The following is a 24,967-nucleotide window of genomic DNA, read 5'->3' as shown; positions in this document are numbered from 1 at the left end:
ATATATCAGATGATTAAGTCCTCCCTCAGGTCTGCGGGGATGACTGAGTGTTTGATAAACTTCAAATACGTGGTGTTTGGTCAAGCCAACCAAATGGATGGAAAATATTGTCTCAGTTGGCAGGCTGGTCGATCTATAAACTTTGTGTTGTTTGTGTTGGTAGTTGCCAGCGCCGGCTGACTTGCTCCAATCATAACTTTTGTCGTCCTGCGCAACAGAGGCTTTTGATTTCATCCTGAGATCTCCTCCTCTCTGGTCCACGGGGGAAAAACACCAAGACACATATTTTCGTTCGGGATCGTCACTCTGTTCTACCTGAGGATTTCATAATCCAGCACATGTCCGTTTCCTGGAACCACCAAGCATCTTTCCATCCCAGCAGCCCTCGCCCCGCCTCCCAGCCCTCTGCTCTTGACCAGTGTGTGAGGCTGCTGCAGGTGCCCCTCCCCTGGGCAGCCCGCTCAGGAAAGCACCCTGCTGTGTAGACGAGACGGGCCCGCAGCCCAGGCCAAATTCACGCTGTGAGGCGTATAAGAGGCTCCCATTCTCTCCAGACATACACAAAAAAGATTCCCTTCGCACTCCTCCTCTGCCTGCCCTCTTCTAAAATTCAATCTCCCCATCTGTTTTTTCTCTCTCAATCACGTCTTGTCCCCTCCACACTTTCTGCCTCGCCTACAGTCTCATTTCTCTGCATGGCCTCACCTTATATGACATTATCACTTATTACACACACATTACAGTATTCTGCAATAACAAAAACCCTCAAGTCTTACATAATTGTCCCTGAATTGACTTCATCTACTTCCAACTTTCAACATCTGTAACATCAGGTTATATCAAACACATTCATTTTTATGACACCCGCACACGTAGTCGACACAGTATTAAAAAAACGGTTTGTAATCACTGGTTTGACAGCAAACACTGAAACCTGGGAGCTCACAGTGTTTCTTTGTTCAGCCCCTTGGCAACCCCACCATGAGACGCCCTCCTCCCCATCGCGTCCCCTGACTTCACACCTCCGTGTCAGCCGCCAGGATCAGGCGAGACCCAGGCTTGTGTGCCTTGAAGGCCGGAGGTTACATCAACCGACATACGCATTACGGTTCACACTCGGGCTCTTACTAGGAAAGACAGTAAACATGGCACGTCTGCCCCTCTCGCTCCTTCTCTCTCCGCCTGTGTCTCTGTGCTCCCCTGCCGCCACCTCCTCGCTGACCGTAAACAGTCATCCCTGTCAGGCGTCAAAGCTCCCCCGACCTCTGACCTTCTGACACCTCACTCATCTGAACCCTATGGTTTGTTCATGCAGAGGGGTCATGGCTGAGGAGGGACATTATGGATCTCCATGACACTGGTCAATACCAGAACAAAAGCCTGCGTAGATGATTATGTGTTAGATCGAAACGATAAGTCTATTAATTAATCTGTAGAAAATCAATCTATAACTATTCACATAAGAATTTTTCAAGCAAAAATACCAAACACAACCTACTTCCAGCTCCTCAAATATAAAGACTTGCTGCTTGTTTGAGTCTTGTGTGATCAGAAACTTATTTTGGGGATCTGGACTTTTGATTAGGAAAAAAAAAGGCACTTGAACACATGAGCTTGGACATTAGGAGGTGCTAATGTGCATTTTTCACTGTTTTATGAAACTTTGTAAACTAAGCAATTATTCGAAACATCAAGAAAATAATCTGCAGATTAATAAATAATAAAAAATAACTGTTCGCTGCAGCCCTATTATGTCATGGTTTTCCAAAGGACTACCTAGTTGCTGTGAAATGTGCATTTCAAAGGAATGGCAGCCAAAAATTATTTCATTCAGTAGTGTCAAATAAAATTTAAGCTCTATTTACTGAAGTATGACCTTAAGCACAAACTGGTTTAGTCCAACAACAGCTGTAACGTCACTATCACTTCCTTATCTGACAGTGAAGGCTGAAGAGTGGACGATATGGTGTTTAGAATTAGAGCGCCGCCTGCAGGTGAAACATAAGAACAAAACTTCAGAGTTGGAACCAACCATCGTTACTCGCCCTGTTCAGCAAACTCCACTTCAGACGTACAGTGCATCACATCTGCTTTTCTGTTCCTCACAACTCCACACTGATGAGAAAGCAAAGCATTTTAAAAACATACTCTATTACTCAGTCTTATAAAAATGCCAAGTAACCAAAGACAGAAGGAGGACGGTGCCTACAGAGCCCACAGACGTGTCTTTATACAATAGTTTCACGTCTATCCATTGTCTGGCTCATGATTATATTCTGACAACTGTGCCATGTGTGTTCCCGAGTGGCAATCTTGGTGATTCTCTTTCCCGTTATTGGTGTGCAGCACCATCACAGCTGAAATAACTGAAATGTAATGAATACCTCCATCTTGGTGTAAATTACTATTCCATGTCTACAGAGTGTCATTTCTTTCTCCAGTGGCATTAATGTGGAGTGGGTCCAAACTGTAACACACTCTGTTTCAGAGTTTTCTCCATTTATCCAGATGGCTGCTTCAAGACAACTCTGTGTAGACTTGTTTTAGACTAAGCATTCATCATGTATGTCTAGGCAGTAATTATAATATTTATGAAAGGGGGCCATGTCCCCTCCTACAATTCAAATATGCTCAAAATCATAGAAAAGTCACAGTCCTGTATGTGACTATACTGCCCTGATGTATGTACAAAGTTAGTCGTTGGGCCACTATTGTCATGGTACAAATACAATCCTGTGTACCTGAGGATTTTATTAGCAGCTGCAAGTTAACAGCTCTAAAATGGCTGCACGTGTTCCGGACTACACAACATGTTCTTACACTCGTCTGTCTTTGCACCGGCTGAACTTCCAGCTCGGGTGGCTCAGTAACTGACCCATCCCAGTGACAGAGTCCCCAGAGGGGAGGACACCTCCTGTCCTGAGGGCTCAGCACCTGTTCTGTGCTGTTCACCCAGTAAAGAGACAATAATCTGAAATGAAATATGATTTAACTCCACTATGAATACTGAGCTATTTTATGTCCAAAGGTTTGAGGCCAATTCAAATATATACAAACAATTTTTGCCAAAATCTCATCCGCCCTTGCTTCAAGAGTTCAGAATGTTTAATTTGATCAGTGATGAAAAAAGTAATGAAAAGTCCAACTCAACTGCTATATGGTAACATTATTATTATATATTATACATAGTATACTATTAAATTATTACTATATGCACATGGTGGATATGTAATAACTGCATATTATATTGTTTTTGTTATATATATACACAACACATACACAAACTTATACTGTGTAATTATTCTTATATATAATAGCCTATATGTCATACAATTATATCCGCTCATATACATATACATGTACATATACTTATTTATATCCTTTACATTTATACTGTGTAACATTCCTGTGCAATATGTAACCACCTAATGTGCAATAATATTTCTATATTACTATATTTTTACAGTAAAAAATAACACACTGTGTGTCTATTACAGTTACCCTGTCCAACTATCAACCATGGACAAACAGTATCTGTATAAGTAAAAGGTGTCTATATATTGTATAGATTTTTTTATTATCTTGTTTTTTATTTCATCTAATTTCTATTTTTGTCATATTTTTCCCTTATTTAGCACTCAGTCACTTATCTTTCCTTTCTCCTCGTGCTTCGGGCTCCTGAGCTGCTGTAACGTGTGAATTTCTCTGATGTAGGGTTAAGTATAAGATAATATAAGATGAGATAAGCTATCTTATTCTATCTTAATTTATCATATCTAATGTTATCAATACTCTGTTCATAAAATCTACTTTAATGAAAATAAATGGGAGTTAAATGCTAGAAAGAGAGAGTTAAATCCACATGATTTGTAGGGGGAATAATTTCTTGCACCCCTTAAAGTCTTACTGTAAAGTGCGTGGGATCGAGAACTTGTGACTTGAAGAGAACCAAGGAATCCTGCACTACTGCCCATTACTTGAACTCACTTTAGATGTTTCATTTGGTTTTCTTTTCAAGTCAAAGGTAAATATGTAAAATCACAAATTAAGATATGAAAAGGAAAGTTGATACCACTTTAAACTTGCAGACTATTTACCGAAAATGTCTCCGCAGTTGATAGGTCAAATTTCTTAAGTCAACTACTTCAATTAAAAGAAAAGCCAACTGTGAAATGTATTATTTCACAAAAGCCATGTTAATTCATGTACAAGGACTGAAAATAATCCATCACTTCCACTCCTGAATAAGAAAGACAAGCAAAACAACTCCAGTCCTAATAGATGAGCACGAACAAAGCCTGTGTTGTGATTGAAAACGAACACTGAGCCTTTTAAAACAAGCCATTTCCTCTTACGTACACGTGACACACCTCGATCCTAATCAAACATTTTGCAGACCGTTGTCAACACCCCACGACACAGGACAAAAGAAATCCAACTAGGGCTGCTGGTTGTTCAATCTATTGATCCATGTCGCCCCCACGCAGCGTGCTCACCTTCCACAGTAACCTGCACCACCTGGCCATGTCTCTGAGCTCCTGGGTGGTCAGTAACTGAACACCTGTACCTGAGTACACGGTGACTCTGTGTAACCCAGAACATCAGAACAGCCTGGGAGCCGGTGGGCATGATGCTGTGGCCTGTGTCTGCACAGGATGCTGGATGCTGGGGCCTTTATGGCCTGGCTGTCATCGCAGAGAATAATGCAAGCCTACAGCTCAGACAACCTTCGACCAAGGTCAGGTTGAGAGGTTATGAGGTTTGCAAAAGAGGTGACCATGTTTCTAACAGTTTAAAAGACAATCTGAGGCAGCAAGTCCCATTAAAATGCTACAAACACGCCAGTGAATTAATAACCTCTACTAGAATTTGTCATTTTGGCCCAGTTGCAGTTGCTTGTCCTTAATCTGCTGTGTTGTAACTATGCTAATGTGCTAAAGTTGCAATAAATACACCTGTCTTCCTGTCAGTCAACATGCTATGTGATGACTCTATGAACAGGGTTGAGAAGACATTATAGTTAGCCTTTGAAAGAGACTTTTATAATGTTTGTATGACATAAAAACTTTGCTTATATTAAGTTCAAAACCTTAAAATGGCAGGGCATCATGCATTCAACATTAAAGTCAGGTTAGCTAAATGCTAGCTTGCATCTGTTTGCATTCACAGCAAAACCCCTCTGTCCAACACTTCAGGACAAACAGGCGACACAAACAAAGTCCTGACACGTGTTTTAAAACTTAATTAAGACATGATTTCTTCCATTTTACAAGTCATTTTAAGAAGAAGGTAACTCTGCTCACCTACCTTTGCCTGTCATGTAGCATGTTCTGCAGCTCAAGGCTCCTTCCTCCACTGGAAACTTTGATGCCTCCTCTAAAGAAACTCGCCAAGGGTGGCACGGAAGTGATGAAAGGTGGGGACAGGTGAGGCAGCAGCACCACACCTGACCCTTTTTGATGTCCATGATATATTTGTCCTAGTATCTGGCGCCGCCTTGTGGTGTAACCGTCAGGAAGCAACATTAACCGGAGGCGGAAACAGTCAGGTCCGTCCAGTAGCAGCGGCTAGCAGCTAGCATACAGCATAGTCTGCTGTGCAGAAGCCAAGGGAGGGTTTTCACGTTTATTTTAACACTGAGAGGACATTTTCCGTTTGACAAGATATTGATGTCATTTTGTGGAACACAAAACGGCGGGTGAGTGTGTGAAAACGGGCTGTTTTATACATTAATGTGGTGTTTGTCCCGCCGCCCAGCTGCCTTCTGTTAGCCGGCAATGCTAACCAACGATAACGTTAGCCTGTCTGTGCAATCATGGCGGAGTGTTGTCGAGCTGCTCCGCTCTGCCTAATGCAGTTATAATGTAATTACATGTTATAAGCTAACTCTGTAGGATATGTTAGAGTGATGGATTTGGGTTTACCCACATGAATGGTATATGAAGGATCACCGGAAGTCAAACTCATAAAGGGAAAAGTCTCACTTCTTGTTTGATTTCCCAAACACCAGTAATAACAATTAACAGCAGGTGTCTTGACGTAGATTGACTCAGGTTATACCAGCGAAATAAAAGTGTAACTCAGTTCCCCTTTATTTTCCTAATTCTTTCTGTGTTTCTCTGCTTTCTTTCCTCCTCCCAGCCGCCGCAGCAAATGGGACCAGCCCGGCCCGGGCCCAGGCTCCGGTGGGATGGGGGAGGCTGAGGCTGCACCCACCGGGGCTCTGGATGCTGCAGCTGCTGTGGCTGCCAAGATTAATGCTATGCTGGTAGCCAAAGGCAAACTTAAACCCTCTCAGATAGGCACTCCGGGACCACCTGATAAGGTAATAAGGAGCATATTATATGCCTAGTTACTTTCTAAGGAAGTCATCCTTTTAAACCTCATCAGCTCTGATGCAGGACCATCATAGCATGTTAGTAAAGTTGGGATATGTTGATATAGACTGCAGTGTGAGATTATCCTCTATACTATTAATATAGGGGTATCCAATATTCTGATATGTAACAACTCCAATATAGCCAATTTATTCCCCTACCTAATTTTATTGATCATCATATTATACATGCATACTGTTATCACGATGGCCCTGCAGTAGATAGAGTCATGAAATACCACACATTTCAATGTATATAATATTATTTTATTGTGCAAATTAATGTTGATGATACTGAAGACATTCCGATATTATCATGCATCCCTATTGTAATACCATGGTAGCGGTCCATTTAACCTCTCTGATTGAACTAGGCCTGTGTGGCCAATGCTGCAAATCAATTTGATCTACTTTGCCAACCCTAACTGTCGCTAAATCTTTGTTCTGTATAAAGATCATGAAACCGACATGATGGAAACTACAGCGTCTTTTTCTCATCGTGATATATGTCACAACATCAGTGCAGTTGTACAGAATGATGTGCTGAATTGCCTAGCTGATGTTTATCACACTGTTTGTATGACAGTAGGGTAACAAACTGAAATGGCTTGTTTGCTTTAAAGGGATAGCGCAGACTGTGGTAAGTAGGGTTGTATGAGGTATTTACCCCTAGTCGGTATATTACATACTGTGGACATCAGACAGCAGAACCCCAGTTTGAAGAAGCAGACCGGAGTCTGACAGAGAGACGAATCAGTGTGCTGCTGTGGAGGGGTCAGCAGCTAAATGTATTTTAGTCACCCAAAAGAAGTCCCACCAGAATATTTTCACTGCTGTACCATAATGTCAGACAGTGAATTACACCACATCACTCTCCAAAAACCAGACTCCATTGAGAAAAACCATTTCTTTTAACATTTAACATCGCTGAACACATGAGCAGCCTGCATACCACTGCCCCAATCACTTATTTTGTTTGATTTATTGAGTGATTCTGGCGTTTTTAAAAAGTCACACAATAACATAAACTAACTAAGAGATTGAGGCAGTGGTAGACCAGCAGCTACTGCTAAAATTACAGTTTTTGTCAGTGGAGTCTGGTGACTTTGACGAGAGCATAGAACATAGGGGAACCATTAACAGAATGGGCTGCGTGACAGAAAGGTAAAGTGATGAAAACACTCTCAATATAGTGAACACTTAAGCTGTCGGTGATTTTTTTGGTAGCTAAATACAAGTTGCTGCTGCCCCCATCCACAGCAGTACATCGCTTAGCTCGCGTGTCAGACTCCTGCCCGCTTCTCCAAACTGGTTGCATGCCAACAAACGTCTATGGTATGTAATACACTGGCTATGGATACAAATGGGAGCTATCCCTTTAAGTATTCATAATTACAGTCTAGGATAAATCTAATAACCTTTTTTAAGTGATAATCAAAAAAATATTTCCAGTAAGTGCAGAGTAATGCTGATAATAAAGATGTTCCAGTATCTTTCTCTGTTAACATTTAATGTTTCCAAGAGTCATCATTATTTTGCGGAACACTAAGTTGTTTGTTACAAATTCTTTGTGTTTGCAAGCACTCCCTTTCTCTTTATTCATAAAACATGGTATATTCCAGTCACATATTGAGTCAGTTCACCACAAGCTTGCTGCCTCAGTGAGTTTTCTTTAAATATTTCTTTACCAGTATCACAGTGTTAAACACTAAATGATAGTATAGTCTTTTGCTCTGATTTACGGACAGTGGTCACATTCATCTCTTGCCTCCCATCCTCTCTCAGGCTGTAGGTATTGGGAAGCCTCCTGTATCAACGAAGGCCAAGGATGATCTGGTCGTAGCTGAGGTGGAGATCAACGATGTCCCAATCACCTGTCGGAATCTGCTGACACGGGGACAAACGCAGGATGAGGTCAGTAAACAACATGGACAATCATATCTCACTGAATGAAGTTCATCACTAGCCTCGTGGAGTTGACATGTTTCTACCTCACATGGTTTGTCTGCAGATCAGTAAAGTGAGCGGTGCTGCTGTTTCAACCAGAGGTCGTTACATGACAGCAGAGGAGAAGGGCAAAGCGCTCCCAGGGTGACTTCTCTCACCTCTCACTTTCAGATACAGATCATAAAAACTTGATGGTTATTTATTTAATATTAACACAACCTTTTTGTTCCTTCCACGCAGTGATCGACCTCTGTATCTGCACGTCCAAGGACAGACTAGAGAGCTTGTCGACAGTCAGTACCATTTCAGACTTACCTCCAGTCAGTTGTGATTAATATCTTTTATATATCATGTGATTAGACTGATGGTTTCTTTCCCTCGTTCTCCAGGAGCAGTTAACAGAATCAAGGAGATCATCACCAACGGTGTGGTGAAGGCTGCAACTGCCTCGTCGTCCTCTTCACCCTTCACCCCCAGTGGGGCTCCAGTCACAGTTTACCAGCAACACAACCCACCTCCTCCCTCACTGCCCCCGATCACCCACCACAAACCTCACTTTCAGTCCGGGGTACGACTGTTTACCTTTGTCTTTTTACACCTAATGAGCTAAGATTATGTTTGTAATTACCTACTTGTCTGTCATTTCGTAGATGCATTATGTTCAGGATAAAATCTTTGTGGGCCTGGAGCACGCTATCCCCGGGTTTGTGGTCAAAGAGCGGGTCGAGGGCCCTGGCTGTTCGTACCTGCAGCACATCCAGGCTGAGACTGGAGCAAAAGTCTTCCTACGAGGAAAAGGATCGGGTTGTTTAGAGCCCGCCTCCGGACGAGAGGCCTTCGAACCTATGTACATTTACATCAGGTGGGTGTTGTCCTGTGAATTAAGACAGACTCTGATTCTCAGAGATGATACCTGCTTGTGCAATAATATGAACTAGCCGCAGTTTTTTTTTCTGTGTGCTCAGTAGAACTAAATGCAGCCTGTTCTCTCCCCAGTCATCCTAAACCAGAAGGACTTGCCGCAGCAAAAACCTTGTGTGAGAATCTGCTTCAGACGGTGAGTAATTTCCTGTTGCAAAATGTTAAACCACAAGACTCTGTCCAGGTCTTTGCTTTTCCATTCTGCTACAATTGACATTGATTATAAGCTTATACGTCTCCAACTGTTTGACTTGTTGTCATGTACTACCATTACTAACTGGTTGGAGGGAGAGCTGGATCACTGACCACAGCTGCTGGCAGTGCAGGACGCAGTCATTACTGCTGCTGAGAAATCTGTCACAGGTCCAGCTGTCGAAAACACCCACGCAAATCAAAGCAAATGTACCAGGGGTGTACATCTGCTTTGGTACACTAAATTCTTGACTAATCAAATCTGAAGCCATCAATAATTATGATTTACAAAGTAATAGTTCACAAAAAAACATAAAATACATTTGCCTGTGGTTTAAATGGCGTCAGATCTGAGCTTGTACAGATGTGCCATTGAGATAAAAAGCTATTAGCATGCATCAGTTACAAAACAGTAGATAGCTGAGTAAGTAATCTGTTCTACATCACAAGTTTGAGTGGTTTTATCTTCAGCCACAGCTTCCTGCAGAAAATGCATCACAAAGGTAGAAGCTCAGAGTGTTTCCTTCTTTAAATCATTTGTAGTGGAACTAATTACTTCTAATTGTAGGTTTATACAACATTTCTTCCATAACACAGTGATATTATGTCACGTTTTTACTGTAGTCTATGATTTTCATATTTTAGTTTTGTGAACCACTAACAAGCCTTACGTACAATGTTTCTCTCTCTCTAGGTCCATGCAGAGTATTCTCGTTTCCTCAATCAAATGAGCTCAATGATGCCAACGCAGCAAGGTACAATATTGTCGCACTTGATCTGGCAACACACTGTTTTTTTTTACCATTAGCGATCAATTAGAATTGCTCTAGAAGACACTGGAAAAGACTGATTTGATTGTTCCCATTCCTCCTCCAGGCTTTGCGCAGCCTCCAGTGGTGAACGGGATGCCTCCGCAGCCTCCTTACTACCCTCCCGCTGGATACCAGCCGGGCTACGCCATGCCTGTACCGCCACCTCAGCCACAACCTGTCTCTCTACCTTACACTGTCCCACCTCCTATACATCCTGCAGCACCTGCAGGTGTGCCTCCTCAGTACTCCCTCCCCCCTGCCCCTGTCCCCGCACCTGCTCCTGCGCCTGCTCCCACCCACACTCTCGCTCCAGCGCCAGCTCCTGCCCCTGCACCTGCTCCAGCTCCTGCTTCAGGCACCATGCCACCACAGGTAGGACTGAGCCATCAAAAGCACACATGTATAGCATGCAGAGCAGTAATACTTACGATATGTTTCTCGTTCCCTGCAGACTCTTCCTCCTGTACCTTTTCCTCCATCAGCCGCAGCGCCACCCAAAGCTCCGCCTCCCGCCGCTCCAACCAACCCACCACAGAAGAGACGCTTTACAGAGGAGGTCCCAGACGAGAGGAACAGCGGACTGCTTGGATACCAGGTGATAAACAGCTCCTAAACATTAACAGCGCCTCATCAGTCTGCTGGCTTTTATTTTTCACCCTTGTGGCCCGCTTGTTTTTTTCGTTTTTGTTTTTTTTTGCCATTTGTTGTTCATGCCTACGCTTTTACCTGAGTGCAGTGTGTGTGCGTGTGTGAGTGTGTGTGTGTATGGCCAGTCATGTTCAATCTGAGTCATAAGCTGCTCTAATAACGTCACTGTTTGTGATTTATCTACCATCATACCCTTCCTTCAAACGTTTCACATACACTGGTTGAGATGGCATGGCTTGCTGCTTCCTGTTGTTCACCTGCACATTACCTTATCTTTCTACTGGTAATAAGGAGTTTCAGAAACAGGTATCATTAATCCGGATAAGCTTTAAGTATCTTTCTTAGTGCCTGGAGAAAATGTTAGAGTAATCAGACTTATGGTAAGCTATTGACAAAGACAGATTTTTTTTTTTTTTACTTTGATGTTGATCTAGTTATTAGTCATGTTAGCGTGTCAAGACAGGGTTTAGTAGAGGATGTCTGCTAATCGCGCCTGTGTGTTTTTCTGCTCATAGCATGGACCCATTCATATGACTAATTTAGGTGCAGGCTTCCCTGTTGGCAACCCGGAGACTACAGGACCTGCTCCACAGAGTTCCTCCGGCCCACCAAGTGAGAGGGACAGGTACACAGAATTTTGTAATTGGCTCACATTTTATTGAAGGGGACCTATTATGCTTATTTTCAGGTTCATACTTGTATTTGAGGTTTCTGTCAGAACATGTTTATATGCTTTAAAGTTCAAAAAGCAACTTATTTTCCTCATACTGCTCATGCTGAAACTCCTGTATCCACCCTCTGTCTGAAACGCTTAGTTTTAGTGCCTGCTGCTTAACATTTGTCTCCCGAAAAAGCTTGCCTGCTCCTTTTGGTCAGCATTTATTGGCCTTTTGCATAGAGTTCCTTTGATATCAGTATTGGAAATGCCTTTGATAAAATGCTGTAGTATTGGCGAGCACACAAGTCTATGCACCAATCCGATAAACCTTAAAGTAGTTTCACACCCATGTCCTTTATGTAATTGACTTTCAAAGGGTTTAACCTGAGCCACACCACACAACAATTATAGAAAGCATTTCACATTCATGCAGTTAGTAGTGCACAGCTATTATTTTTTTTTAGTGATGCAGATCAGCTCTTAGTATTGACCAATATGCATGCTCAGGAATCGTACTGGGAAAGAAAGGTGTCTGATCATGTCTGCCTCTGCATCATCTCTGCACCATTACCTCAGTATGGTAGCACTTTGTACCATAAAAACACAATTCACATCTTCACAACCAGACATGTTCCAGCAGGAATATGATCTGAAATCTGAGAGAAATTAAGAACATTGGCAGCCAAGATTACTTGTTTCCCTGACGTTAGCATGTAGCTACATGTAGCAGTGTACTTGCAGCCAGGGAATGACTGTAACAGTGTATAGCAGCACTGTCTACCATGAAAAATTACCAACAAAAGCTTAGAGACCAAATCTTCACAACCAGACATGTTCCAGAAGGAATACGATTCAAAATCTGGGAAAAATTGACAATATCAGCAACCAAGATGACATGTTTCCTTAATGTTAGCATGTAGCTACATGTAGCAGTGTGCTTTCAGCTAGGAAATGACTCTAACAGAGTATAGCAGCACTCTCTGCTGTGAAAAATCACCAAATAAAAACTTCCGAACACACCTGGACATGTTCAGCAGGCATATGATCCGACTTCTGAGAGAAATTAACAGCAACCAAGATGACAAGTTTCCCCGATGTTAGGATGTAGCTACATGTAGCAGTGTACTTGCAACCTGGGAATGACTGTAACAGAGTATAGCAGCACTTCTACCATGAAAAATCACCAGGAAAGCTTCTAAACCAAATGTTGACATCAGCAACCGAGATGACGTTTCTCTGATGTTAGCATGTAGCTACATGTAGCAGTGTATGCAATGTTAACACTTGGAGCAGCGAGCCTGGAACAGATGGCCATCTAAAGAAATCCATCAAGAGTTGACGTCAGCTTGCCTCTAAATTCAAAAGAAAACTTGAAACAGAGTATTCAAAACAGTCTGAAGCATGAGGTTTTTGCTCACAGCGATTACTCTTGCGTATTTACATTCCACATTTGACATTAACATCTGACATTGGAACATAATATGTATATGACAGAAAATATGTAAATGCATAATAGGTCCCCTTTAGTCAAATATTAATAGTGTGTAGGGATGATTAGGTGTAGTTAATTCACCATTTCTCTTTGTGCTCTCCAGTCGGCAGCTAATGCCTCCACCACTGCTGCCTGTGAATGGAGTGAGACCCAGGATGGAGGAGAGAAGGGCACCGCAATGCTCCGTGGGTAAGGGCATTATCCTGTGGACTGACAAAATCCCTGCCCAAATCCAAATCCACAGTACCTGAGTGTGGACTGCACCCTTTATAGGCTCAGCCTGGATCTGTTCACAGCCTTAATGTAGAGCTGCAGAGTGTAAAATATAAATCCTTATGCAGGCCACTGGACTGTGTCTGCATTTCAGTGGTTTTACTTAAGTTACATAAAGCCCCAAGCAGATGTATCAAGACACATAGTCGGCCCAAAAAGCTTCCTGGATTTGAAAAATGAAGTTCTGTGGCAGATTAGACGAACACTCAACTGGGCCTTCTGCTTCTTATGATTCTTGCAGGATTCTGCCGCTGTCACTAGAAATCTCCTGATAGTGAGGCGGAGCTATGACTCATGACCTGACGTCTTTTGTTGTATTGATCAGTCCTTTTGTAAAGAAGTCTGATAAATCGAGTCGACCTTACCGTCCCGTTCTGATGACATCATCAGTCTGGGGTTGTCTGCAGTTTGTCTGCTTTCCTCACTAATGAGAATCTCTCCTGTTTTTGTGTTTTTCTCTTTTTCTCTGTGTTTTTCTTCTCTTCCATGTATCTCTGGGGCGATTCTGGATTCTGATTGGGGGTGGGGCACGACTCGTCCTGTGACGCTGTCCTGCCGCTCGATTGGACGGCCCCTAACGCTGTCGCTCCCCACCAACCAATGGGTGCTTTCCAATGGCTGCCCCCCCTCTTCTCTTCTCTGCTGACAAACTATGATTTAAATCTATTAACTGTTTGTTTCTCCCAAAATGTGTTTGGAATAATTAACTTGAACCTGTCTCATGTGAAACATGTTGTCGCTGTTGGGTTTTGTGTGTTTTTCCCCCTCCCCTTATTTCTCTCTCCTCCCCTCCAAATGTGCTTCCTCTCTCTTTCCTTCTGCTTCCCCTCTTCCTCTTTCAGAACCCTCAGTGAAGAGATTGAAAACTGGCTTGGTGGCGTACACCGGCGACTCCTCTGATGAAGAGGAAGACCACTCAACCTCCAAAGCCTCAGGGCCAGGTAACCCTGGAGCAGTCCCCCCCAACTCCACCTCCTCAGGCTGGACACAGGGCTATCGCTGCCCCCCTCCACCACCCCCTCGTGCTAAAACACAGCCACAGCAGCAGTCTATGCCTTTCTGGATGGCACCTTAAAACAGGAAAGATCTAAACTCCCTCAGTGCTTTGTCCCGAGTCTTACCGGATATCCACCCAAACTGAGCCTGTCTTTTTCCATCATGCATTCATCACATGGATGACTCTTAACAGCAACATTATTTTAGTACTTTGGGTCCAAATGGACGTGCTAATGTTTTGGAGAACTACTGTTTGTTTCTTTTGGTGCACACATTATAGTTTGAAGATGGACATTTGCAGGACTGATACTCCAAACTATTTTGTGGATGTATAGCTGGTCAGATGAGTGATTTCTGCCTTCAGGTTTATGTGGATTGGTTTGACCACCGACGCCATGTGAAGTGTTTGAATATAAAACAGTCTCATAAGGCAATGATGTTGCACATCACCGACCACTTTTCATTTTATCCCAAGTACAGCTTTCTGTACTCTGTCACCTCCTTTGCTTTCCTTTCTCCCCGTCCGAGTCTGTGACGTCATTCTTTCCTATTCTGGTCTTTTTGTACAGATCATGTTGGACTAATATGTAGTAAACCTATTGAATTTATTTCATGCTTTTATGAAATAAATAAACTTAATTTATTGCTGTGTTTTGAGCTTTGTGATTCTTCATTAGATGTTTTTTCCTCAAAGTCTGTTCAGAGACGGAGTCGGTCACATCTGTCCACAGCTCTGCCTGCCAAAATATGTACTGGTTTAAGTGACCAACTTGCTGCAGAATAACATGACAAAAATAAACCACTTACCCTCTCATGAAAACCCTTGAAAGAACATGTTGCCTGTGAGGGATCGGCAATGATCATAGTTTTTAAAGTTGGGAGAAATTTTAATTTTATGCAGAAGAACTTGCAGTGTGATTTCTTAAATAGTACAGAATTACTTTCATATCTAAAAACTATATTAAAAAATAGTATACACAATGCCGTACAGTACAATGAGCTAGTGTTGCTGTTGAAATGGACCCCTGCACAGTTTCAGATCATCTCAATCACTGGCTCTCTCGGAGGGTTTTTCTTGTTATACTGAGCGATGCGGCTCTCCATGACGGGCCTGAAGTGGCGGATCAGTCCCTGTAGATGAACAGTGAAAGATGAAGGAGGATAAAGAGGCTTGTTAAAATGTAAATTAGCACTTGTTTTAACTTAGTAACCACAGTCTATGTTTCATTCTCAGCTTCCTGTATTCATAGGGTCTAAAAAACAGTCACCTGCACAGGCCAGGCAGCGCCGTCTCCCAGGGCACAGATGGTGTGTCCCTCTATCTGTTTGCTCAACTCCCAGATCATGTCGATCTCTGAAGCTGCTGCTTCTCCTCGAACAAACCTCCACATCATTTTGTCCATCCAGTCGACTCCTTAGGGAGGGGACACAGACAGGGAAGATGATGAGAACAAGTCATAAGTACTCATTGAAATGAAAGCACCATGAACTTATAACAATATTATGACCTAGCACAGGTTCTCTTACAAACAGCCACATGATGAGAATAAATGAGCACTTGTCTTTTGGTATTTAAGTGCATTTAGTTTTTTATACTAACTCATTTTTTCTTGTTATATTTTGAATGCTGGGTTTTTACATGTAACAGAGTATTTTTACATTACAGTAGTGTTTCTTCTACCTACATATAAGATCTCAGTGCTTCCCCGCCACAGAGGTAATTCGTGAGTAGTAAGGGCGGAACGGTTCTGAAACTGAAACCGAAACCACGATACAAACGTCCACAGAATCATGCTGCAGTTACATCCCTTGCGGCAAAGGGTAACCTAGATATTTCCCTATTTAACCATGTTTCTGTGTCCAAGTGACTGGTGGAGACAACAGTGGTCTAGTATTGAGCAAGAGGACTGTAGCCAGCAGCAGCAAAACATGCCGCAATGTAATCCCTGTGTCTACTAAAAGTGTTTGTTTTTTGCCACTGACAGGCTCAGACTGATATTTTAAATGTCTCATAACGTTATAGAAAGGATTCCTACAGAGATAGACCTTTGTGTTAATGTGAAAGAATCCTTTTGTTTAACCAGACATGAAATCGCTATTTTCTAAACCCACCAGAGTCAATTCGACTTAATTTAAAGTAGACAGAAGTAAAATAAAACTCACAAAAACCATCTTGTTTTGTCTTTCCACTGTTTGAATAATCACCAACTGTGGTTTGGTGAGTTCACCCAGTCAAATGTAAAGATATGTCATATGTCATATGTCATGTCATATGCTGCCTCTGTATACATGTAAATAACTTCTTTTTGGTGGGTTTGGTGACACCGATTTTGGAGAGTTTCTGGCTAAACAAAAAGTATCTTACTTTTTAACAATAAGGTCTATCCCTGTAGGGATCCTGTCCCATAATGATGTGAGAGACCAATAGTAATCTGAGCCTGTCAGTGGCAAAAGCAAACACTTTTAGTAGACGTAAATTGATGGTGCTCTGTTGCCTGAATTGCAGTTGGTTTAGCCCAATGGTCAGCAACCTTTACTATCAAAAGAGCCATTTTAGCACCAAGAAATAAAATCAATAAATAATAATAAAAAAAATGTCTGGAGCCGCAAAACATATTTGAGTCTTTTTGTTAAGGTAACACAGACTATTGTGTCTACAATAGCCTATCAACATTACTAAAAGGTCTTAATGAGCATTGATTAATATGCTTTAGCACAAGGTGGTTAGTCAGTACAGGGCAGTTTATGAACATTTGGTAATAGTTGGTGGTGAAAGCAAATTAATCTGTCTCCATTTTCCTCTGAGACTGTTGCATTTTTGGGTTTGGAGTCCAGAGCTAGCCTTGCAAGGGAGATTCAAGACTAGCCGCCACCACTGAGGTTCATTTAGATAAAACTTTGCAACATTTAGAGGAGAAGGTGCCTTTTTTCTTTAATTCTGTGTATAGACTACACATTTTTACAGTTAGAGAAAGTATGAATTTCGTAAGGCCTACAATGATAAATAAAAATCAAAATGTAAAAGAAAAAATTATTCACTTCCATATGATTTGATATTTTTAAAGCCACATGGAGCCACTGGAGAGGAGTTAAAGAGCTGCTTATGGCTCCAGAGTTGCCCACCCCTGGTTTAGCCTCTGCTGTCTGCATTTATCTCACACAATACTGGACAAAATTCAAAAACTGTACCCATTCGTCACTTCGGCACGGAAACATGGGACAGTGGGGGTCCAGGCTGGAATATGCTGAAGTTACCCTTTAGCTGTAACAGGAACAATTATGGCCCGTGTGCCAGTGTTGAATTAAGTTACATTTTTCATCATAAATAAACTTCTTTTTTTTTTTTTTTGCTTGTTTGGCTTCCCTGTTGTATCGATAACATACCAAACTGTGAACTCTGTATACTTTTAACCTGTAGTGGGTAGAAAACACTTAGGGGAGCTCTGATTTTAGCTTGCAGGTACTAATACCATTATATTCATGATGACTTTTCATTACCTATCTCACCGAGGTTTTCTGGATGTGCATGTGACTATTCTAGCCTACTAAAGGGAGAAAGAGCCACAGTAAAAGTAGAGTTGAACAGAGACAGTGTTGTGTCAGATAAACACACTTCATTGTGTTGAGTGTACTGTGCAGTTCCTCACCTTCCCTGCAGGGGGTGCACTGGCCACAGCTCTCATGTTTGTAGAACTCAACCAGGCGTGCGATGGCTCGGATCACATCAGTCTGAGGGAAACACACGATTCTCAGATTATTTTTCCAGACTGATGGTGAAGTGTATTTTGCTATGTACACTATTTACCGATTTATCCATAACTATGACAGCAGCAGTTCCCAGTGCCGTCTCTGCACGGACCAGGTCATCAAAATCCATCAAAACATCATCGCACACGTGCCGAGGGATGATGGGAGTGGAGGACCCCCCTGGGATCACTCCTAATAGATTGTCCCAGCCGCCCCTCACTCCTCCTGCACCAATCACACGGCAAGACAGAGGAAGTCATGTCAGCATCTTGTAAAGTAAACCAACATCAACACAGAGGGGGGAGTGTAAACACACACACACCTGCGTGTCTCTCTATTAGCTCCCTCAGAGGAATAGACATCTCCTCCTCCACGGTGCATGGTGTGTTCACGTGACCGGAGATGTTGAACAGCTTCGTCCCAGAGTTCCTCTCCCTCCCAAAGCTGGCGAACCAAGCTCCGCCACGACGACAGATCGCAGGTGCCACAGCAACCGTCTCCACGTTGGAAACTGTCGTCGGGCATCCAAACACCCCTGAAAGGAGAGAGATGAAGCTGTGAACAATCACTTAAGGACTGTACTAACAATATAACCATATGTTGCAGTTTCCTAAACCACAATTAACCCCAGCAGGAAACTAGTGATGGGCAAAACATGAACGAACAAATCTTTTTGAATGACTCTTTTTAGTGTCCAGTATGTACTAGGTCAGCCTGTCGAACATGAGTATGTGAGTATTCATGAATCCCTGACGTGTCCCACTTGCCAGCTCGCTGTTATCACACTTGATGGTCAATGGTCAATCGATGGTCATTCTTCCAATTTCGGAGTGTTCGTGAACTTTAAGTTGTAATGTGGAAACAACATGGTAGCTACAAAGATGAAGTGTTCTATATTATTGCTCAGAGATGTCCCTACTGCTACTTGCCCCTCAAAGAGCGACAGAATGTTGGTCAGCAACATTTCTGTAGCATCATATTGAGCTTACATAGCCCTACCTACATACAAATGGGATCCTGAATCAATGCATTAATAAGAATATTTTATTTTTATTAATCTAAAATTTGGAATGATGACTGGTAATGCATTGATGAGAAGTTTTGTGGGGTGGGCAGCGCTAGCTATCGGACATGCATGTGCTATAATGGAGAGTCACAGAAACTGACGCTGTGCTTTACACACAGAGTACCAAAACTTGAAAGGTTCGACAGGTTCAATACATTTCTATGTATCAACTCAAAGGAACCGATACTGTAAAAAGAATCAGTCCGCCCATCAGATGTGGATGTATAAAGAGAACTGGATACAGCAATGGAGAGAGGGCACTGTCCACTCCGATGAAAGTTGCTAAGTGGCGCATGAGGCCAAAAAAGTTAAAGTTCATATAAAATGATCCAGATAATCCACTCTGTTTCCACACTGTGTGAGTTATAGAGTAGGTGCACTAAAGCAGGGGTGTCAAACATACGGTCAGAGGGCCAGAACCAGCCCGCCAAAGGGTCAAATCCGACCAACTACATGATTATACATACATGTTGATGCACTTGAGCATCGCGTTTGGAGATACGGAAAAAAGGATGAGCTTGGTCAATTCTAAGACTTTGAAGAATGTTTGCAATAGTATGGAAACCTTTTGTACTCCAGGCCGGACATGAAAATGGGAGTGAGAAGAGAATAGTTATTAAAGATTGGGCTATTTTGATGCCATTTATATGTACTATAGATTCCTTCTCAGCAAGATGTCATATTGACAAAAGGAAACTCATTATGGGGCCAAGCTGTAGTTTAGCTGGTTTTAAAAGGACAGCTGTGTAAATTCTTGTTGAGTTCTTTCTTGAAAGAATTTTAAATATGGACTGCAGCTCTCTTAAGATTTTTATTAACACAGAGGGGCTTAAATACTGCCTCAGAGGCTTTTCCAGTGGATGAACATATTCAGAATGTATGTCTTAACACTTAAAAAAGAGAAACATTTGAAAGATTGATATTTTCAGGTTATTTCGCCGTGATTTCACTGGTTCAGCCCACATTAGATCAAATTGGGCTGTATGTGGCCCCTGAACTAAAACAAGTTTGACACCCCTGAACTAAAGACTACCACTGGCAGAGCTGGCTACTTCCAATTTAGCGGTCCACTAACTTGAATAGGAATAAAATGATTCAATCATGCTGCTCTTCTCAACTTTCAAAATGTGATCGAACCAAATGGATCAAATGCCGATACTGAAACGAGTCATTTCACAGGGGTTGTGAAGCTCAAAAAATTTATCCACTGATTTACAGATGTCTCTTTCACTATGTAAGTCAAAGAGAAAAAGTCTTTTGGGCCACAGGACATCAAGTGACAGACACAATTGAACTGTTTGGCCTCTATGAAAATTGGCTTCCAAGTCCGACGCACTTCCTGTGGGCCTGATCAGTACGCCTCACCTATGTCTGCAGGGAATGGCGGTTTGAGCCTGGGCTTCCCTTGTTTGCCTTCAAGAGACTCGATGAGGGCTGTCTCCTCCCCGCAGATGTAGGCTCCGGCTCCCCGCATCACAAACACATCAAAGTCATACCCAGATCCACAGGCATTCTTCCCTATCAGCTTTGCTTTGTACGCCTCATTGATAGCCACCTGAAGGGTACAAACACAACGTATGAGTTACACAGGCTCTACAGAGTAAGGATTTGACCATCTGTGCCTCTGCATACCTGAAGATTTGATGACTCGTTGTAAAACTCTCCTCTGATGTAAATGTACGCAGCACGAGCGCCCATGGCTCTCCCAGCGATCAGACAGCCTTCTATTAGTTTATGAGGGTCGTGACGCATTATCTCACGGTCTTTACATGTCCCTGGCTCCCCCTCATCAGCGTTCACCACCAGGTACTTTGGCCTTTGGACACGGGAAAGAAGGACACACTCAATACACTGATGCAGCACCGCAGTCTCATTACTGGTGTGGACAGTGATGTTTAAGTGGCTCTGACAAATGTCTCTTGTTCCCACCTGCCACCGCTGGGTTTGTTCATGAAGCTCCACTTCATGCCGGTGGGGAAGCCTGCTCCTCCTCTGCCTCGAAGCCCAGAGATTTTCACCTCGTTCAGGATCCAGTCGGGTCCCTTCAGGATGATCTCTTTAGTCTTGTACCAGTCTCCTCGTTTGAGGGACCCCTTGAGTCTGACAGGAAGAGGGAGAGAGATGAACCACTGGGTTTTGGGTCATTAGAGACTGGGGGAAATGGTTATGCCTTTTATTTATTTATTTTTTACCTCCAGTCATGCCGGCCATATAAGTTGGTGAATATCCGGTCTTCATCACTCAGAGGGCCAAACTTGGTCTTTTTTGACTTCACCTAGTGACAGAGAGGAAGATAAAAGAAAAGTGACTGCCGAAGCCTCCATGATGGATGCACAAAAAATAGAGCTGTTATTACGATTATTCTTCATTATCATTTAACCATTTTGTCTATAACATATGCCCTGTTATACATCTCCACAACCCAATGTGACATCTTTTTTTGTATGATCAACAGCAGAAAGCCCCAAAATATCCAGTTTAATATCATTTATGACAAAGAAAAGCATCAAGTTGTCAAATAATTGTCAATTAATTTTCTGTCAATCGACTAATTATGTCTATGAACACATAGCTTATGTTATTACAACCCTGACAAAATAGTACCAGCTAGAATGCAAACCATTTGAAAATACATGAGGCCTCACATATGTTTTGCTTTACATGTAAAGACATGGCGGCACTGTGCTTCAGTGGTTTGCACTGTCGCCTCACAGCAAGAGGCTTCCTTTTGTGTGGAGGTTGCATATTCTCCCCACGTCAGTGTGGGTTTTTCTCCACGTACTCTGGCTTCCTCCCACAGTCCAAAGACATGCAGGTTAACTGGTGACTCTAAATTGTCTGTAGGTGTGAATGTGAGTGTGAATGGTTGTCTGTCTCTATGTGTCAGCCCTGTGATAGTCTGGTGACCTGTCCAGGGTGTACCCCACCTCCTCTCGCCCTATGTCAGCTGGGATAGGCTCCAGCGACCCCTGCAACCCCCAACAGGATAAGAGGTTATGGAATATGAATTAACTGGTGCAAAGACATGGAATTGGTTCAAAGTTTAGCTATGAGGAGCTTTAATTCATATATGACTTAGTAGGTCTGATTTCTTTGAATTTTTTTTTTTTTACATTTGGGCAAATTAACATTAATGCTTTCAGGGAAAAAGCATGTTTTTTAACCACCACTGTATGTTTGTGTGTTTTAAAGAAATTAAAAACACCTTGTGACAGCATCTGGGCACATCACAGTATCCAAACAGACCCAATAAAACAAACATCTTGAGAATAGCACTAAATTAATTTAGCTTGTGGGACTCACAGCCTGTTGAAACCATGTAATAATACACTGACAGTACTTAAAATGTGGTAACAGTTGTCATGCTCTGCAATGTTATGAAAACGTCTTAAAGGTCCACAAAACATCACTGAATATAGGCCTACCTTTTTAGTAGTCTACTATAAGTGACAATAAAAACGTGTGCCTTATGTTTTTATATCATATAGAACAATGAGAAAGTAATTTGACCCAAAATCAAAGTGCTGGAGTGCTGCTGGATGATCTCCTTATGACTGAAACCCAGGTGCAACGTGTCAAATCTCTGGCATGACTGTATGTGAAAGTAGGACGGTAGGCCGGTGTGCTGAGTTTTACATTTTATTGCAGAGTGCAAGACTGTATATTTTGCAGCGTGTATATTTTTGCAGTGTGTACATTTTGCAGTGTGTGTTGCAGTGTGCATGCAGGCCTACCTGCGGCTGTGCAGCAGTGCTGTAGGTCAGCCGCGGTGCCACCTGACGCGTCACAGCGCCCCACAGCATCCGCCGAGGCAGCATCCTGCAGGAGACACCCACCGGCTCCAGCTCTCCTCAGATAGTTTTATGGTCCAAAGCTTTTCCTCCCAGAGTCTCTGTTTGACTCCTCATACGATCAGATCGATCCGAGAAACCTCCGCTGTTACAGGAGCTGCGCTGCGGGGCCTGCTGGTTCAGCTTAATTAACCTAAGAGGATTAACGATCTACGTCACATCCTACCTCAGCTGCCAGTGCTGCTGCCGACAGGTGCCCGATCTTTCACAGGTGTGCGCGCGCGCGTGCACACACAAACTGGCAGTTAATTGGTGAGAATCAGGGTCACTGAGAGGAGCTGTAATCAGGGGACATGGTGCATGATTCACAGGGTTATAAATGGATTGTTAATGTGATGATAATGTCTATAAATAGCCTTTGACTGAGACCCATTTGACACATGGCCTTTTTAACAGCAGGCATTTTAACTTGTCCTAAAAACACAGGTGTGACTAATGACATTAACGATGGCTCTGTGCTATTAAAGTGTCCCATTAAACCAGTAAACCGTGACAGTGAGCCAGCGTGTGCGATATTAGGACCCTGAAACTGAAGCAGCGAAATTAAATTAGCCATAGCTAACCGTGTGATTCACACTTTTGTTTTTCCAACTGTGACGTGTCAAAACGTTTGCAGAGAAAAGGCCTATTTCGTTCAGATTTTTTCCATTCAGAGACAATGAGACTCTTAGAGGACAATTAATAATGTGTTTAAAGGAGCTCTGTGTGAAATTCAGAGTGTACGAGTTGTCTGCACACGGTTCTCAACATGGAGGTTGCTGAGCCGGCGGCTGGCAGCTAACGTTGCTAACTCCATAAACAGCACTAAACAACAGCAGCAGTGCCGACAGAGCTGCATATTCTGATACACTCTCTCCTCAGTCTTCCCTCTTGGTCCAAAAGCATTTCCTCATTCCAAGTTTGGATTTTAAGCATGTTTCCTCACGACTTGTCCCAATGTTAGCGTCCTGGTTTCCATCAATGCGGCCTTCTGCCTTCTCGATTTGTGGTTTGTTTTGTTGAGGTTGTCTTTAATAACCAACAGCTGGCAGTCAGTTTCTTTTCTGAAGTCTTGTATTTCCTGTAGAGTCCTCTCTAAAGTCACCTTTTTGTTACCTTTCTGCTGTCTGCCATCTTTCCCTTTAGCATGTTGCTCTGCATCTAACAGTATTTTTCTTACTTTTTACTCTCGTTTCCATCGTTATCCTGCTATCTAGCTGCTTTTAGTATTGAATGGGGTTTATTTGCTGGTTAGCAGGACATTTTAAGATTCTGTTGAAGGAGGCCGTGATCTAAACTGCCATCTTGGGTGGTGGCCGACAGAGCTAACAGTAGCCATGTTTCCATCAGCCTGTTTAGATGCACATCTAGCATTATCGCATCGGAAAATTATGATGGAAACGCCAAAATTCGAATTAAAATCCCCTGATTCGCACAAACTAAAATATGCTCGCTTTAGCCAGATTTTGGTTGATTCGAAAAAATGTTGATTCGCAAAACGGGAAATGGAAACAGTTATGTTCGAATTAAGTCTGACATAGTGCACCTCTCACCATGGTGATATTCACGCTTTGGGTCGGGAAGGCAGTAATGCATTTACAAGCTAGTTGCCAACCGCCAGAAAACGTAGAAGAAGAAGAATGCGAGACTTGTTTTGTTTCCGGTTCTGCGCGAGTTCGTAGTTTTCACCAAAGTCCGTACATTTAATGGAAACACACAGGATTCGTATTTCTTTTAATGCGCATTTCCCAATGATTCGAATAACTTTTGGATGCAAACATAGCTAGTGTTAACCACAGTGAAACCAGAGGTGGGCGCTATGCTTCCATGACAACGCCCTCCTGATATTAGCGGTAAGAGTCGTATGAGCACAGTGCAAAGCAGCAGCAATGAGCTAGCAAGTGGGCTACACACATACACAAACATGCAAACATCACCACAACAAACCACAGAGAAGCTTAGCTTACAACACTCACAAGGAATGCAGCTTCCTTCTGCTCAGGATGCCA

The 24,967-nt window shown here is 42.6% G+C and overlaps 2 protein-coding genes across 4 annotated transcripts; one reads left to right on the top strand and one right to left on the bottom strand.

Annotated features, from left to right (window-relative positions):
- Positions 1–5,536: 5,536 nt before the first annotated feature.
- Positions 5,537–14,967, top strand: khdc4 (KH domain containing 4, pre-mRNA splicing factor). Of its 3 annotated transcripts, none has more exons than XR_007449885.1 (14): positions 5,537–5,698; positions 6,142–6,325; positions 8,162–8,290; positions 8,388–8,467; positions 8,564–8,616; positions 8,713–8,891; positions 8,974–9,185; positions 9,320–9,380; positions 10,131–10,191; positions 10,313–10,620; positions 10,700–10,843; positions 11,440–11,521; positions 13,150–13,235; positions 14,162–14,224. XR_007449885.1 is itself a non-coding variant. In XM_049584077.1 (14 exons), exons 1-14 carry the CDS (start codon positions 5,670–5,672, stop codon positions 14,392–14,394), a joined length of 1,869 nt encoding a protein of 622 aa, XP_049440034.1. In that variant the 5' UTR covers positions 5,537–5,669; the 3' UTR covers positions 14,395–14,967. The 3 variants fall into 3 exon arrangements, 2 of the variants coding, with proteins under 2 accessions (XP_049440034.1, XP_049440035.1); XM_049584077.1 differs by having other exon boundaries at positions 11,412–11,521; positions 14,162–14,967; XM_049584078.1 differs by lacking the exon at positions 14,162–14,224 and having other exon boundaries at positions 13,150–13,292.
- Positions 14,968–15,221: 254 nt separating this feature from the next.
- On the bottom strand, positions 15,222–23,137 carry LOC125893242 (NADH dehydrogenase [ubiquinone] flavoprotein 1, mitochondrial-like). The gene is made up of 10 exons (XM_049583804.1): positions 22,863–23,137; positions 21,321–21,403; positions 21,058–21,228; positions 20,761–20,944; positions 20,494–20,683; positions 18,385–18,597; positions 18,121–18,287; positions 17,963–18,044; positions 15,584–15,729; positions 15,222–15,446 (listed from the first exon to the last, which is right to left on the bottom strand). The coding sequence occupies exons 1-10, from the start codon at positions 22,944–22,946 to the stop codon at positions 15,351–15,353; spliced, it is 1,416 nt and encodes a 471-aa protein (XP_049439761.1). The 5' UTR covers positions 22,947–23,137; the 3' UTR covers positions 15,222–15,350.
- Positions 23,138–24,967: the final 1,830 nt, after the last annotated feature.

This window comes from Epinephelus fuscoguttatus, linkage group LG8 (assembly GCF_011397635.1).
Source record: "Epinephelus fuscoguttatus linkage group LG8, E.fuscoguttatus.final_Chr_v1".
NCBI lineage: Eukaryota > Metazoa > Chordata > Actinopteri > Perciformes > Serranidae > Epinephelus > Epinephelus fuscoguttatus.
Note: the sequence above shows the minus strand (reverse complement) of the source record. Positions and strands in the feature narration are given on the sequence as shown.